The 18461-nt window shown below is 36.4% G+C and overlaps 1 protein-coding gene across 1 annotated transcript in view; it reads left to right on the top strand.

Moving 5' to 3' along the window:
• The window catches only part of DCN (decorin), a 40877-nt gene extending 24630 nt beyond the window's left edge, over window positions 1-16247 (top strand). Inside the window, exons 4-8 of the mRNA XM_082063691.1 lie at window positions 7779-7992; window positions 8182-8295; window positions 9538-9631; window positions 13524-13662; window positions 14719-16247. Coding sequence (XP_081919817.1) covers window positions 7779-7992; window positions 8182-8295; window positions 9538-9631; window positions 13524-13662; window positions 14719-14913 — 756 coding nt within the window. The 3' untranslated portion in view covers window positions 14914-16247. The remainder of the gene's footprint in view (window positions 1-7778; window positions 7993-8181; window positions 8296-9537; window positions 9632-13523; window positions 13663-14718) is intronic.
• Window positions 16248-18461: the final 2214 nt, after the last annotated feature.

The following is an 18461-nucleotide window of genomic DNA, read 5'->3' on the forward strand; positions in this document are numbered from 1 at the left end:
TTCCAGTCAGACTGACACTTCTGGATAGAGTACAGTACTTTGACCCCATGGACACAATAAAGCATCCAAAATACTACATGAGTAACAGTCCTTCTACCATGCACAGAGAAGGAGGAGTCTACAAAAACAGCACATGGAGTTGCAAGCTGTGTGGCAAAGCCAAAGCAAACCAGCATAATGCCTGGCACTTGGAAAAAAGAGGTAAAAGAAACTACTGTGTATTAGATCACTGTAAGAACAGCAAAAAACCCCAGAATAGTGACTGCATACTTTTCCAATAGGAATTTTTAATGGCACAGTGTTAGTACAGCAAAAGAAGACAAATGTGCTACTGGCCTGAAATCAAATGGAACATTGCTTAATTTAATCTGGCAGAGCTACGCAAAGCCATGGCTGTGCGTACGACAGTGCTAGAACCAGTTGTAGCTATACTGAAAGAAGAGGTCAGCATGAACGAAAGGATTTAAACTTGGACTTAAAGGTTATGACCACATCCACACTAAGGGTTTATCAACGCTAAATGTACAGGTAAATAAACTGAAATACTTTTTGTAGTAATATCAAGTAGAAAAATAATGTATTACATTAGAAAAGTTTCATGCACTTTTTTTTTTTTTATTTTTAATTGAAAGAAAGCTCCCTATGGAAGGACAAGAGCCCAGATTAACTGAAGAAAAGTCTAAGAACATCTTCCAGGCATACAGAAAAACTCCTAACAGATCAAAACATTTTAATGAAAGAACAGTCCTCTGATGACTCATTGCAGCTTCCCTTTCCTTTTCCCAGGCATAATTAAAAGAGACGTTAAGTAAACATAATGCTCTGCAATTCACAGAATAAAGAGTCCATAGCTGCTGGCACACTGTCTGATTTTTACCTCTGAACTGAAATAATCAGTGGTAGACATTCTTAACAGGATTGAGAAATACTATTTTTTAAATTTTTTGTTTCCACTCAGTAAAGCTGTAAATTTCTAACAAATATTCAGAAAAAAAAAAAAAATAGAAGTTAATCTTTCTGAAATACAGCACTCACCTAGGGAGAGGTTATTTCCTCACACTCTCCTTTGCATTGTGCTTAACACCCAATGAGATTTTCCACCGAAACAAGCAAACTTAAACACATCACAATCATACAAAACGTTTGTAATGTGCAAAGGATAAAGATCTTTTCATGTGAGGAAAACAAGAAAATACTCTAAGGTCCTCAAAATTCTAGAGAGAGTCAGTATGTTAAGCTAAATAAAAGAAAAAAAAAAAAAGCAATTTTATAGAATACAGCAAAAAAATGAACAAGTAAATTCTGCTCAAATGAAAGACCAAAATGCCTCAGTAGGGAAGGACAGGGTTGAAAGATTCTCTAGAACTTCAAAGCATTCAGATTATGTTTTGTTGGAACAGGAAAACGTAGAGCCAGCTGCTCCCTGGTCATCTGTGCAGGACACGTTACACAATACTTATCAGTGAGAGCTCAGACTCATGCCAACTAGATCTGCAGCAGGCTCCTTGGCTTTGAGAGATTATTCAACAAGGTGCTGTAGATGTGATCAAACTGTTTCCACAGTCTTCTTTCATTTACACTGACGGGCTGTTGTTTCAGTGCCTCACCATCTCCTTCCTTCACAGTTCATTCATCTCTTCCCTCTTCTTTCTGTCATCCCTTTTTTCTTGCCTTTCATAGCTATGTCCACTCAATCCTAGGTTGGATAGGGTTACTACCAAACCCTACCAAAGGGTTTAAGTAACAACAAACACAGAATAAGCGCACCATCATGTTTTTAATATACTTTTATCCTTTTCCTGCCTTAACTGTATATCAGGGGCCCTTCAGGAGACATAACATCTGGAATTCTGTTCAGAGACCTCCTTGGATTCAGGGGCCCTTGGTTCCTTCAAGTATACCGATGTTTATGGTTTTTTAAATTAATTTCAAAATTATTATTCTTTTGTAGAATTCTGTCTCTTGATATAAAACAACTGGAGAAGAAAGTCAAGTTCTGTTTTACATTTTTGGTGTGGTGAGGTTTTGTGTGGTTTTTTGTTGTTTTTTTGTGTGTGTGTGTGTGTTTCTTCTTTTTTTTTAATTTTTCTTTTTCATAATTGTACATCTACTCCTAATAGTTTGTCAGAAAAGCTGGACTGTATGTCCAGATTGTAAGTATGACTTAACAACTAAAACAACAAAGCAAACTAAAAGGACCCAACTTATTTTTATTTTTATTTGGATGCCTGACTCCTGAGCTTACAGTTCTTAAGGCACTGTTTCTAAATGCTGTTTCTAGCAGAACTGTAATAAAAAACAGGTAATAATGTAATACATAACCCAGGAAATTAAGGAAATTCCATTGAGTCATCAGATTGACTTTCCAGTTTAAACCCTGAAGGATGCATGCATCATTAAAGATTTGATGTTAGGTAAGAGTACCATCCCCAGCTGGCAAAACAGATGTATCACCGTGTATTACGTCTCAACAATTTGCTTATCATTTTACAGTTCACTTCTGATTTTGGCAATGCTCTCACTTCAACCTATTTTCAACTAAGAAGAATAGAAATAGGGATGAAAACCCCTTAGAACAATCCCCTGAGATTCCCACATAATGAAATTACACCAAAAATAAAATCCCCTGCTCTCCACCCCCAGGAAGGGCAAAAATTTTAGGTTTTGGTAACCCCAAGAAGAACAACCCTATGCTAGTTCTTTCATGATTGCCACACACTACCTCTGCAGTTTGTCAGGGTGTATTTTGACAAAAGGCTGCCAACAAGTGTCCTAAAATTTTCCTGATTTGTGAATCTTCCTTTTTGTTTTGGGAATAAATATTTGAGGTAGAAACCGGGCCAGAGGGAGCTAAAAGGCCAGACTCCCACTGACTTCATCTTAGCCAGCATCTATTCTTGTCATACAGTGAGTCTTTTTTTTTTCCTTACTACACTAATATCAGAAGTGTTTCAGTAAAAAGTAAGTCATTTTTGTAAAAAAGCCTGGATTTTTTTTCTTCTCTGAGCACCGCTGGTCATGATAAGGTGGTCCATGGGTATTACCACTGTGCCACACTATGACACAGCCAGTGTTCACAGCATAAAGATTACCTGCTATTTATGTCAAGAGAAGAAAGGCTTTATCTCAGGAAAATGAGGATGGAAGCTAATTTTTCTCTTATCCACAGGAAATTGCTATGAACCCTGTAAACCTGACTAAGTGATGACTTTAATACCTCATGTATTTGTACCTCTTACTTTTCCTTCCTTCCTTCCTTCCTTCTCTCTCTCTTCCTTTCCTTTCCTTTCCTTTCCTTTCCTTCCTTTCCTTTCCTTTCCTTTCCTTTCCTTTCCTTTCCTTTCCTTTCCTTTCCTTTCCTTTCCTTTCCTTTCCTTTCCTTTCCTTTCCTTTCCTTTCCTTTCCTTTCCTTTCCTTTCCTTTCCTTTCCTTTCCTTTCCTTTCCTTTCCTTTCCTTTCCTTTCCTTTCCTTTCCTTTCCTTTCCTTTCCTTTCCTTTCCTTTCCTTTCCTTTCCTTTCCTCTCCTCTCCTCTCCTCTCCTCTCCTCTCCTCTCCTCTCCTCTCCTCTCCTCTCCTCTCCTCTCCTCTCCTCTCCTCTCCTCTCCTCTCCTCTCCTCTTCCTTTCCTCTTTCCTTTCCTCTTTCCTTTCCTCTTTCCTTTCCTCTTTCCTTTCCTCTTTCCTTTCCTCTTTCCTTTCCTCTTTCCTTTCCTCTTTCCTTTCCTCTTTCCTTTCCTCTTTCCTTTCCTCTTTCCTTTCCTCTTTCCTTTCCTCTTTCCTTTCCTCTTTCCTTTCCTCTTTCCTTTCCTCTTTCCTTTCCTCTTTCCTTTCCTCTTTCCTTTCCTCTTTCCTTTCCTCTTTCCTTTCCTCTTTCCTTTCCTCTTTCCTTTCCTCTTTCCTTTCCTCTTTCCTTTCCTCTTTCCTTTCCTCTTTCCTTTCCTCTTTCCTTTCCTCTTTCCTTTCCTCTTTCCTTTCCTCTTTCCTTTCCTCTTTCCTTTCCTCTTTCCTTTCCTCTTTCCTTTCCTCTTTCCTTTCCTTTCCTTTCCTTTCCTTTCCTTTCCTTTCCTTTCCTTTCCTTTCCTTTCCTTTCCTTTCCTTTCCTTTCCTTTCCTTTCCTTTCCTTTCCTTTCCTTTCCTTCCCTTCCCTTCCCTTCCCTTCCCTTCCCTTCCCTTCCCTTCCCTTCCCTTCCCTTCCCTTCCCTTCCCTTCCCTTCCCTTCCCTTCCCTTCCCTTCCCTTCCCTTCCCTCTCCTCTCCCTCTCCCTCTCCCTCTCCCTCTCCCTCTCCCTCTCCCTCTCCCTCTCCCTCTCCCTCTCCCTCTCCCTCTCCCTCTCCCTCTCCCTTCCTCCTCCTTCCTCCCCTTTCCTCCCCTTTCCTCCCCTTTCCTCCCCTTTCCCCTTTCCTTTCCTCTTTCTTTTCTCTTTCTTTCCTCTTTTCTTACCTATGGCAAATATCTTAGCATCTGTACCAAATCATGCTGAAACGTGCATTTTTGTTCTCAGCCTGCTCAGCCTTGTGTATTTGGAATTGATGATATGCTTTCTTTTTTGTTTGTTTGTTTGTTTGTTTGCTTTCTTTTCTTTTTATTGGGTGGGGGGCACATTTGTTTTAAAATCTTTTTCTCCACCAAAAATTGAAGTGTGGAAGAAAGATTTTTGAACAAAAATATCAATTCCTATGGCTCTGTTCTAGGCTGTCAGGTTTCTTCAATATGCCAAATAATTTCTCAGTAGCAGCACATTACAAGTGCCATCAGCACTTTCAGCTTGACCCTTATTTTTCCCAGTACAAAATTTTTATACGTACAATGTGAATATAATGCCCCATCACACCATGTGGGCTTTATTCAGGATAGTTAGTCCATGTGGCATGCTTTTGCCTAACATCCCTTCCTCAATTGCACTGCCTGCAGATGTTTTCCCTAGGTTTTTCTCCTCTAGTTCCTGTTTGCACTGATTCTAAATTCCCTTGAGTATTTTATTCTATTTTGTTTTAACTTTTGTTACATGCAAACCATGCGGGCCACAATCTGAGAAAAGTAAACAGCAGTGCTCCACGGCTAATAACCTTGTTCTTTAAGCCTTGTGTATAATAGAGTTATTGTGAAGTGGGGAAGGAACTCAGGGGTATGGCTTGCCAGGTGCTGTGCTGGTGTGTTATCCTCATCATTTGCTGTTGCTCTGGGAGACAGTAAAACTTCTCTTGCAGATTCTGATGTGTGGGTTTATTTTTCCTTCTTTACAGCTGCACAACAGTGTGGAAAAATAATGCAGGTTTAAAATACTTGGAGCAAGGATTTGCAAAGCAGGCTGCAAGTCGGAAATGATATTCTGGTACAAAAAAAGGGGGAAAACTACAGGCTTGTGATACCTTCCCACCTTACACAACCATATATATGTTTCCAATGTGAAACCAGTATTTTTAAACCTACCTTTGATAGATAACATCATTTCTAAGTGGGAGAATTTCTGAATGTTTGAATAAAACAAATTTCTGTATGTTTCCCCAAGATAACATGATCGTATTCAGGAGAAAGCATTGAGAAAGCAGAACAGATTAATCCTACATACCTAGATAATTTCTGATTTTGGTCAGGACTATCAGTTCTGCTCTGAAGAGCTGTAACAATCCTCTTAACATCAACTACTCAAAGAATATTTACGTAACAGTGCCTAGCTCAATGTATACCTATCTATTTCCAGCAAGAAATATATCACATCAGATCATCAGCTGTGATAATCAAAGCCAAAACATTCTTTATCTAAAAGACAACAAATTTTAAACAAATCAAATTAAAATGAAATTAAATGAATAAGTAGTGCAAAACAGGATGCAGGATCAAAATTTAAAATGCTGGGAAGTGTAAACTCACTGAATATTGACTTGGATATCTATGGGAAAAAAAAAAGGTAAAATATTAAAAAATTAGTAATTATCAGTAGCGTATACAGTTATGCAGTTGTTATGATTAAAGCAATGAAAGAGATTCATCTGCATAATTCAAGATGTACTCCTCATTATAACTGGATTATTTCCCATGTCCTAATATTGGGCAGGTAGCTGTACTATACTATGGGCAGAATCTACATCTCTATCACAATTCTGGCAATGGTGACTCTTAGGAAACCACACCTCATGTGTACCACATGTGTTCTTATGGCGGTTCTTATAAGTCAGGCTCAAATAAAAGAGAATTGGGGCCATGGTTTCCACTGACCAATATATTTGTTTTGGGAAAGGCTTATTGTTAGGGAAATACTCTGCTGAACTGTGAGTGACCTTTTCTACCTCCTCTTGCAAATGTGTTATTGCTAGCTAGCATAGAAAATTAAAACCAGATATGCTCAGCTTTACGTGTACTCAGTGAAACCACGTACAGAACACACTGCTTGTATTGCTCAGGATGAGCTGCAAGAGGAGTCTATTAGGGAAAAAAGAGCCATCAAATACCATTTTAAACTGTTTTCTCACCTCTTTTTCAGTTTTCATGAGAGGTACTGTAACAAATACTGGTATATTTCTTGGCATTCTTTTAATACTTAACTGATTGTGGAAGGAGCTGGATGCTCAATTTACCTCCAAGAAACAGACTACAGTGTAATTCTGAAAATATTAGAAGTGTATTAAAATACACTGAATGTTAAATGTACTATAAGCAAAATAAAAAATCTGTGGTTTAGCAGCAACTGTTGTGTTCTGTTTCTGAAAACAGTATAGTGGCGTTAGTGAACAAAGATGATATATAGCTGTTCTGTAGTCATAAATATAAATAGATATTGATATCTATATTTACACAGCCCATTTGACCTAAACCACTGCACAGGTAGCCTGATAAGTAGATAGCAAACAGATGGAATGATAAGACTCATTCTCATATGTATCATATTTTAAATCCTTTCCATTGCCTGCATTACTGCTCTGGCAGTAATGGAGCTTTCTTCTCCTTTCTTGTCATGGTTGGCTAATCAAAATGAGAGTCAGCAATAATCTGAAAGTTCAGAGGAATGCAGAGACCACCTACTACAGGTAACAGAGCTTCTATGGATGCCTTTTTCTCCTAACAGTATAGAGAGGTAATTTGCTTAGAGTTACACTGAGTGGGAACTAGACTAGGCACCTACACAGTAGGTAGAATGAATTTGGTGCATGATTCCCAACTGCAGGTCTTAGAGTATCATGCCTCAGATTGCTCCCCATCCATACCAAGTTATGCATACCAAAAAAATAAATTATATCTCTGCAAAAATGAAGTTATTACTTTACAGTAAGTTCAGTCTGTAAGACTAACAGCAAAGAGGTGATGATATACATATTTTTTTAAGCTAGGTTGTGCCTTCCTTGTATTGAGTCATAGCATTTTCTGTTCAGGAAAAATGGCGAGGATGGTTGTGTGATGATAGGTTAGGTATAAAAGTATCCTCAGAAAAAACAAAACTGGGGCAGGGGGAAAATACTGTTGGGTATATGTGAATGATTTTTTCTTCACAACTTTCAAGTTGAAGGGTTGTACTTATTCTTGGATATAAATTATTACTATTAACAGAAGCTGCATGTATGTCAGCAATGAAATAACACTTGCATTTGTAGTGTAGGCCTTGTTTATCTTTCAGAGGTTCTTAATCTATATGTTTTACTACTGCATTACATTTTCTTCAGCTTATTAGACTGACCATCAAAAGACATCAAAAGACACTAGAAAAGAATAGTTACTTTTTAATTTTTCATTCCTAAAATAATTTCCCTAGTGGTCATCTGAGATCTCCTTCATTATTACTCCACAGGCATTGATCCTTGTTAACAACAAAATCAGCAAAATAAGCCCACTGGCTTTTGCTCCTCTGAAGAAACTGGAAAGACTTTACCTGTCCAAGAACAACCTGAAGGAACTCCCAGAAAACATGCCGAAGTCTCTTCAGGAGATACGAGCTCATGAGAATGAGATCACCAAGTTGAGGAAAGCTGTCTTTAACGGACTGAATCAAGTGATTGTCTTAGGTACGAGCATGAGAAATTATAAAAAAATCCACTCAGTGTTTTTTTCAAGAGGTTGTTTTTAGTTCAATCAGTGATTTTACGTAGAAAGCCAAGGAATGCTCCAATAAATTGTACCTCCAAATTAGCTTTGACCTGAAGGATAAAGTTAGCTACACTGCAGCACAGCTCACGACCATGTTTTGTTGGCAGAACTAGGCACCAATCCAATCAAGAGTACAGGCATTGAAAATGGAGCTTTTCAGGGGATGAAGAGGCTCTCCTACATCCGTATCGCAGACACCAACATTACTAGCATCCCAAAAGGTAAGAAATTCAATGAATATTTCAAGAGATTTGAACACGTAGAATATAGTGACTTATAGTCTTCTGGAAGGAAAAAAAAAATATTATGGAAGTCTTTTGAGGCAATCCTTAGAGTATCTATTACTTGACTACTTCATTTTTTGGTCTACTGACTTCTATTGGTTTGAAAAATCTTGTTTTTCTATTATGAGAAGCTCCACAAGAAGTGCACTGTCTAGAATAAACCATTTTATGTTATTTTGCTTTTCTTCTCTCATCACTGAAAAAAGAAGTGAAAAAATGTTTTCACTCTCCAACCCTGGTTTGTGAACCTGACCAACATTATACACATGTAAACTCATGTAGAATTTGCATGAAACTCATGTAAAACTAAAGTTCCACAAGCATAAAATCAGCCTGCACAGGTCTGTGAGTTTGAAGCAAAAAATATTATTTCTATATAAAACAGAGATAGTTGCTATTTTTACAAGCACTTGATTGCAAATGGCTACAAAATAAGAACAACTTCAATATAACCCATTGAAATAAAACAAAACAAACCAGAAGTTTTCCAGTCCAGAGGAAATTATATTCGATTTATTCATACTTCAGTGAGCAGTTTGTTTTGAAATAGTTGAAAAGTTTTTGAAAGTTAATACTATTTGTTATTTCTTTCTTCCCCCATTTCCTGTTTTGGATGTTCCTTTGAGGTACCTCAGATAGCTAAAATAATTGGTTCAAAATTTTTTTCCCCAATAAACAGAATTTATAAACTAGTATGTGCCTTACCTGAAATAACATTAAAATTATTTTACCTCATCTTTATAATCTCATTTTCTGTTGCTGTTATTTCTTCATTATCTAGGCTCCAAAGGTTTGTAGATTTACATATGTGTATAGTCTGGCTAAAATGCAGGCTTTTTCTCTTACACTATTATGTATGTCCTATTTACATAATCATCAAGGGTAGAATTCATATCTGGGAAGAATTTAATGTAGCTATCTTTTAAGAATTAGCTGTTCTATAATGACCTTAGGAGCTTCATCATATTTCATGCCAAACAAATTGTTACTAGATGTTTTCAGTTTCCCTAACTGTGAAAGTTCTTTGTTTCAATCAATGAGTTGCTCTTGGCCATGTCAAAAAAATATTATTATTTTTTTTTTTTAACTGTCAAAGACTCTCAGTATAACACAAGTTCTTTAAAGAAGGATAATAACCCAGTTTTATCAATAGTAATTTTATGGTGTTCTCTCTTTCAGGCCTTCCTCCATCCCTTACTGAACTTCACCTTGATGGCAACAAAATCAGCAAAATTGATGCTGATGCTCTGTCTGGACTAACCAACTTGGCAAAGTAAGAATTTATTTCTTCTTTTCACATAAAACATTAGTTGAAATTCTAACCACCACTACCACTTTCCAGCAGTTTTCAATGATTAGTGAGGTATGCCCAGGGCAATTGTTTTTTTGATTAAAAAAAAAAAAAAATAATAATAAAAAAAAAAGATAAGGAGAACAATTAGACATTTTATGTCATGCTCCTTTCATTTTATTTCCATCTTTGGTTTATGCAGTTTTCTTGGGAGACTGCATTGCTGATGTGATTTCCTCTGGAAACTGAGGAAAAAAGCATGTGGGAACCAAAAATTCTTGCAACAGTGTCTCCTCTGTTTCTCAAGAAAGGCAAGTCTGCAATGAGTCCAATAACACGACCAAAAAAATGTAATGATACAGGATAAATGAAAAAAGGGTGATTTTTTCAGGGTGCTTGTACCTTCCTAGTATGTGAATATGTTGTTCAATAAGTTTCTCTAACTGCAGGAGAATTCTTGAAGAGTAACTGTAGACATACAGAATCATTTGTGAACTAGTTCACATTAGATAATATGTTAAAATGGTAACATGGGCCTTTAATATAAAGTATATTAATATTATGATACTTTCAAACTTTTGTTTGAAAATAGAAGGAAAATTGATCTGAAAGACTATTAATCAGATTGCCGGATTTAAGTTCTGGATCTTCATCTTAATCATTCTGCTGTCATAAAGAAGGAAGATAATGGAAATAAAAGAAATATTACTAAACAACAGTAGTTAAATTTACCACTGTTTGTAGTAGCTTAGGCACCAATTTAGTGCATTGAATATATAGTAAATTAATACATATTTTGAATCTGGCAATTCCAGGTGATAAGGCCTAGAACACCCTTCTAGAGCTTGTCAAATAAGGCACTTCAGTTCATGTTTGATGTTCATATTTGATCACAGACTAATCCCCACTGAAAAAGAGTCTGCTCCTGGATTTTCATGAAAAAATAAAAATACCATAATTATGGGTTAGGGGATTATGAAGCCATTATTATTAATGATAGAGACTTAGTATAAAATGTAACATCCTCCAGAGAAACAATAAAGAAACTTCCAAAACTAAAACAAAATCATAACTACTCAGGTAAAGAGTAATTTACTTTACTGGAGGGGGTGAAGTGTGTGTGTGTATGTCAGCTGTCCTGTAGATGACCCAGTTTTCCTGCTTTTTCACATTAATATTTAGAAAACACAATAAACGACATCACAAGGATAAAACTGTTGGAAGTCCTTCTTAAAACATAAAGTTTTATGCAGCAAGTGCTGATGGACTACTAAAAATATCCAACCTTGGGCTGCTTCCATTGTGGTTGTACTGTACAGAGAAACAGGATATTCTGTTGGTGTGGAAATGTGAGAAGCAGGCACCAAGTTTCAAACCGCTCTCTGGCCTGTGCTTAAGCAAACAACTTAAGCATACTCAGAAATCCTCTTTTGCAAAATTTAAAAATAAGGTAGAACACAGATTTGGTGAAAAAGGAGGGCATTGGACATTACAGAATAGGCAGATGAAGAAAGGAAGGAGCTACAGAAGAGCTCCAACACAGCATATGGGATAAATCTAAGGGGGCGCATGCCACTTATGTCACATAAACAATGTACCAAAAAATATCTTTTATTAACACATCTAAGACTTCAGGAACATCAGTGTGGGTCTTCAGGAACATCTCCTGCTGGGTCATGTCAACACATGCTCAACAGTCTAATAGCTGCCTTAAAGCATAGTTAGACCTTGAGAAACAGGTCATTCTCCTGACTGTGTTAAGGTGTTTTGAACTGTGAGATTGATGTAGATCTACTGCTCATTCTCTTTAGAATTTTGAGTTCTAGCAGAATGCCAATATTTGTCTTTTTTGTTTGTCTGCTTTCCTTGTAAAATTGTTCTTAAGTCTTCCAAAAATCTTCATATAGTGCTACCATGGTAAACAACAACAACTTATTAATGTAAACCAAGACTTAACTGGTTTCATGCAGGAATGAACACCACAGGAGGATATACACACTACACAACTGATGTTGCTAAAGTTTATATCCTACTAAAGTTTACTGAAAAGATCTAGCTCCAGATCAAGTCCTGAATAACAATGATCTTGAGCAGCATGAAGTTTGTTAAAGGGCATGTAATAAAAAAAAAAGTGGGAATTGGCAAGCGGGGATGTTGGAGGCAAAATAAGGTGAAAAAAAAATTTGATAATTCTTTCAGCTTTTAGATATGTTTTTGATTATGTTATTCAATAAGTTAGAACACTAACTAGATCATCTAAAACACTGGAAATACATTATGTATTCACTAATATAAAAGGAAATAGTATGTCAATATAGTAGGTAAGAGTGATTTTTCAAATTCTTCCTTTTTTGTTCCCATGGGAAAAAGGAGACAAAGACCATATTATTTCCTAACACTCTTAATCATTCTGTATTTTACACACTAATATTGCCTTATTTCATTTGTAAACATGGCCCCAAGTGACTAGAGAGTTTGTTTGTAACACATTTAGATGAGGTGTAATTATATAGAATTTCACTGCTTGTGGGAGTTAGAGCCACTTTTCTACAGACTCCTCCAATTTTACTCTTTCCCTAAAAGAGTTTCTCTGCATGAGCTAATCCAGAGTTGGATCTTGGCCATCCTTATGGTGTGTAAAGAGGTTACTTTTGCTTCAATAGACCAACATGGAAGTCAAACGGGCTTTTTTCATGCTAATCTCCCTAGGTGTGACACATCTGTTTATAGACCTATGTTTTTAGTGAACATATATTTAGATATGTGTCAACCAAGAATTTATAGCCTTTAGTCAATTTTTTTTAAACCCAATTCTTTTAAAGATATTCACTATAAGCACTCATTATTGAAATGCTTTGTAGCTGTTCTGTGTATCTTCAGAACAAATTGCTTTGTAGGCTCAAATCTCCCAAGCTTTACTAAATCTTGTACTCATAAGGAGTTTTGTTCTGATAAGTTTTAATTGAAAAAAATCACTAAATTCTACCAAAGATATAGGAAAAAAATTGTTTGCTTAAGGAAAAAAAAAATAAAGCAAACTAGATTAAGTAGGTTTAGCCTTTATAGAAATAATTATCTCAAAGGACAAGACTCCTGATGATGACAACTCCTGCAGAATTATCACTGAATTCCTTACTGCAACACAGAGAATTGTAAATTATGAGAGTCTCTTAAAAAAAAAAAATTAATAGTTTTGTAGTCGCAAACCGAAATAGTATTAATAACAGAAATCCACAGATAGTACCAGATTTTACAAACCAGACATAAATTGTGCTAGTAAACCCAGAACAGGGATGTATAAAGCAGGAAGGATGATTTTGTGGTGAAAGCTCTGGACTGGAACCCAGGAGAAATGTGTACAACTCACTTCTGTGTCCTGCTGAACAGATCATTACATATGACTCAGCTCCTCTTTCAAGTTTGTAACAAGGCTCTAACTACACAAGTATGTTAGAAGGATGTGGTGAAGGTTTAAGCTTAACAGTTCTGGTCACCCTGGGTTATGTAGTTTGACAAAGAAAGTTACAGCCAGTGCTCCTAAAGTCCTGCAAGAACCTCTTATTCAGCTTTTAGAGGAAGATTGGTGTCTATGGAGATACACAGTACATATTTACAGTGGGATTAGTCATATAGCTCATGAAACTATGCAGTACCAAGGTCATAAACTGAATGATATCATGACAATTATGATAATTCACATAAAGCATTAAACTTATATTTAAATATGCTTATCTAGACTAGTTCTCTGTGATGAATCTGTACCTCACACATATTTCTGAAAATTAGCTTGGTCTGTTCTATACAGTAGTGTGTAGAAGTAAACAATCCAAGGAAGATGATTATGCAAGAAAGTTTAACTTTTTTTTTCTTTCAGATTAGGTCTTAGCTTCAACAGTATTTCTTCAGTTGAAAATGGCTCTCTTAACAATGTACCTCATCTGAGAGAGCTCCATTTGAACAACAATGAACTTCTTAGAGTACCTGGTGGGCTGGGTGAACACAAATATATCCAGGTAAAGTTTATCATACTGTCTCAGAGAGCAATAGTTGAAAGATTCTGTTTGGTATTTGTGTGGTTATTCACTCTTGAACAGAAACATATACAGTATTCATGCAAAACTGTTGAATACGCATGGAAAAGTTACATACAACAGGAAGGCTCTTATTCGGATTTTTGTGCGAGTGTGGCTACAGTGGTATGTAGATCTGGAGGTGTGCATTTGTATCTCCGTGTGTCTGAGGGGACGCAACAAATATGGGTTTATTTGTGTACTTTAATTTCCTCTTTACTCAAAAATTGCTTTCAAATAACATTTTTTCTGTTGCTTTTTTTTTCACTTCCACTCTGACATACGTTTTGCAACCTTTCCCAAGAAGAGTCCCTTTGGTAACTCACAAAGCTATGCTTTTAGGAGGGCAAAGAGACACAATATGCAGTATTTTGAGGTCTGTGTGGATGGATAACTAGAAATATGGCTTCTTGGAACTAATTAAAATATTTCTGCACTTGGTTTAAGACTTCACAGGACAGAAAGCTCCCAAAGAATGAAGACTCCCAAATGTATATCACCACTTGCATGTAGCTTAGGAAAATTTGTCAGAAATAGTGATTCTGGAGCAACATAATAATCATCAGCTATTTTAAATCACCCTTAGTGATTTCTTTGGCTCTGAGTCTTGTACAGTTGCACTCATGAGAGCAAAAGCATTAGAGCTGTAGAGAAACAAATTAGCACAAAATATATTCTTTACACACAGCACGTGCTTCTGAACCACAGCACTGTGTTAATAATGCCACATCTTTGACTCCTTTTTACATTACAGTATGATCAAATTGTAGTAATGTTCTTAGAACGCTTTGCAGTTTCTTCTCTTTCTGTAGAAATTAGTTCTAATTGGTTATACTCTAGGTATTTCAAAAGGTAAGCGTAATCAAGCATTTGTTTGGAAAAAATGGTATTTACTGTGTAAAACATCGCACAATACATAGCAAGTATTTGACGTCAAATTATTTACCTTATGTGCCATGACAGCTCTATTTCTCACTTCTGCACTTCTGTGCTTTTCAGGTGGTTTATCTTCACAACAACAAAATTGCTTCCATCGGTATCAACGACTTTTGCCCTCTTGGCTACAACACCAAAAAGGCAAGCTATTCCGGTGTGAGTCTCTTCAGCAACCCCGTGCAGTACTGGGAAATCCAGCCCTCTGCTTTCCGATGTATCCATGAACGCTCTGCAGTACAGATTGGAAATTATAAATAGATGTCTAAAGATGGCGTTCGGTTCTGTTTCAGCTAAAGTACCTGTTGTGATAGGCCTGTTCAAAAAATTGTTGCTAACAAATAATGCCAAATACCAGAAGCTTCACTTTGAAGTGGAGATGATCCATTGATTTAGAATAAATTAATCATTACAGATGTACAAGATCAAGCATACCAAAAAGAATTGCCAACTGTGCTTTAAACTGACTTATTTCAGCCTTCTTTTCCAGCATGCTTTCTGTGGTATTTTTCAGTTTGCTGAAATCTACAGGTTTTCAGATTCCAGTGTATATGAGATTCGGAGTAAATATTTGTGAAGCTATGATATACATTAAAAAAAAAAAAAAAAAGAGATAGCAATTGCGGTTAATTTTATAGCCACACCAAAAAAAAAAAAAAAAAAAAAAAAAAGAGAGGGAAAAAGGACTCTCAAATCATCTTGAGACTTGAGAAGGTGAGAGTTACCTCCTTTAAATTTATTTCAAGCCCTGGAGGTTTAAAAATATCTGCTATAACACTAAGCTAATTCTGAATGTATCTATTTAGCAGAGGCAAATAAAGTTGTTGCTAATGTCATTATGTTGGGAAAAATAAGATAAATTCATATTGTACACATAGTTCTTTTAAGTTTGCCATTCTTCTAGAGCAATGCTATTCAGGATTAGCCTAACATAATCCTATTGAACAAAATAATGAGTAGTCTGCAGTACGAAACTTGTAACCTATGTCTGGAGCTCAATGACTACATTTCTCTAGGGCAAATCCCTCTCACCTTAGTCACGAGAGCAGTTTTAATTACTTCAGTGAGACTGCCTTGCAGAGTATGGTATTAGTCATTGGTATAAATCCATGTATATATCTAAACCAAAAATAATAGCAGTTCACTGTTCACTTGTTCTACATGGTACATTTGTCAGCATCTTTTACTGTTTTTGTTTTTTTAAACTATGTTTTTAATTGTCAAGTAGAGATATGCAGGCTCCCCATCTGATGAATTTGTGGCATTTAGATTATAAGCAAAATAATAGGTATAGCAAAATATGAAGTGAAATAACTGCAAGGCCTAGCTGGACATTGCTGGGACACCATTCCTAGAAGTATCTTCTTAGACTGATTTGAAGCCCTCTGCAAACTGGGATTCATCAGCCCATACCAATGGGCACATCAAAGTTAGGCTGCACATTTCTAATGTCAATCTACAAAGCTAAACATATATTCAGTAAAAATGTCACCTTAAAAGGATCTTCTGCAGCCTCTTAATACTTCAAGGTCAATCTCTCTAATTTGTAAAACTTATATGTCATTTATATTAAAGGATAATGTAATACAGGCAAACTCCAAAGTGTTTGTCTTTATTTTCTGTTTTGATAGCGTAACACAGTGTGTCAGAATTTTAATTATTATTGAGTCTTGAAAACTGAAAATCTTTGACATGGTCACTGCGTGTGAAATTCTCTTACCTCAAGAAACTTTTTCATGCCTAACACTTATAGGTATTTTTTCTAGAAAATGAATATATTCTCTTTAAAGTTGTCATTTTTTCAGGTAGTAAATAATAAGAAACTATTGTGAATCACTAAAACCATTACATAGAATAAGTGTGTTTGCACTCTTTTTAGCCATCTTCATATAGCAGCCAATGATTTCCCACATTTGCATATGTTTTTTCTTCTGGATTTCAGATTTTCTGAGTGTTATTTTTGAATAAATCTACCAGCACATGATATCCTTCTGTCACTGGAGGGAAAACCCTGCAGAAAATCACCAGTTAGATATTTTTTGTTCTTGGTTAGATATCTGCTGTTATTCAGAGAGAGACTGTGTGCAGAAAGCTAGGCACTAGCATTTCAATAGAGAGCAAAGGCATTGCCTTAGCTTGAACAACTCCACAGGGTTTGTATGTCCACGATTCAGATTATCAGATACAGATACAATTTACAGGAAGAGACTTATAGAATAAATAATAACGATTATTTATTACCTAACACTTCATTAAAGATATATACTATCTTCCCATTTCTACCTCCATGGCTTTAAGATCTCTCCATACTAAGGTTTCTCTTTCAAAACAGAAGCAACTTTTAGTCCAGAAGAAAATATCTGAGCTATCCTCCTCTGTAACACCTATGGTACATCCCATACCAAGCTTGCTGTCCTCTGTGCTAAAGCACAAGCTGTTCCTCATGAAATACCTTCTCCTATAACAACTAAGGGCTGCAAAGATAACAGGACTTTCCTGATCCCCAGCCCTATGCGATAAAGCCAAATAAGCAAATCCTCTAACATGAGAACACAGCAAGACTATGACAAATTCAAAAGGTAAACACACTGTTGGTTTTCCATAAATTGTGTAGCCATACCTACAATGTTGGACTGACAAGACCCTATCCACACAGAGATTCTGTGAAGACTTCAAAGCAGTGGGAAGCCAAATGCTTTTAAGACTGCTTTTCATATAAATACAGAACGATGGATCTTCCACTTAAGGAAAATAATGAAGAAAAGGGAAGGGAAGGGAAGGGAAGGGAAGGGAAGGGAAGGGAAGGGAAGGGAAGGGAAGGGAAGGGAAGGGAAGGGAAGGGAAGGGAAGGGAAGGGAAGGGAAGGGAAGGGAAGGGAAGGGAAGGGAAGGGAAGGGAAGGGAAGGGAAGGGAAGGGAAGGGAAGGGAAGGGAAAGGAAGGGAAAGGAAAGGAAAGGAAAGGAAAGGAAAGGAAAGGAAAGGAAAGGAAAGGAAAGGAAAGGAAAGGAAAGGAAAGGAAAGGAAAGGAAAGGAAAGGAAAGGAAAGGAAAGGAAAGGAAAGGAAAGGAAAGGAAAGGAAAGGAAAGGAAAGGAAAGGTCCTTTGTAGTATCCTTTTTTTTTTTTTTTTTTTTCCCAGAAAGATATAATGCTAAAGATTGTTATTTTTCAAAATTTGACTACAAATTAATTAGTTCCTTCATATATGCTTGTCTCTTAAGGCCAGAAGGGAACTGGATGGTTTCTCTTAAAGTCCACGAAGTTATGGACCGTTGTCATATACCTGATTGGTGATGTATAAATGTCTTCACATATAATTTAATTTCCATGAAAGGATCATCTCTTAAATCTCTGTCAACAACATGTTACTCTGAATTCCAAGCCTACAGATTTTTTCAGTTCCCTCCTCAGAGTGCTTCTCAAATCCTCTAAAAACTGCTCTTTGGCCCACAACCTGGCTTTTTTGACTTACCTGTGAACAGCTTTGTTATAATTTCTTTCTGCTTATTTTTGCTACTTCTTTTAAACAGACAGCACTAGCTACTTTAGAGTCATATACAAAAATTAGCAGAAAGCTGAGAAAATTTGCTTTTGTTCAATGCTCACATTATTTTAATGCCTCTATATCTCGTGGGCAAAATAACTAGAAAAGATTACAAAAGACTTTCTGATTCTACCACTACTCTGAAGTGCCATCTAGTGTCACCGAGGGACAGTAACAAAACTGTGAAAACCATATGGAAATGTGTTTCTGAGGCTTTATGAAAGGAGTCTACACAAATTCACGTAATTACTCTGTTGTTTGACTATT

This window comes from Streptopelia decaocto (assembly GCF_964273445.1).
Source record: "Streptopelia decaocto genome assembly, chromosome: 1".
Classification (NCBI taxonomy): Eukaryota; Metazoa; Chordata; class Aves; order Columbiformes; family Columbidae; genus Streptopelia; species Streptopelia decaocto.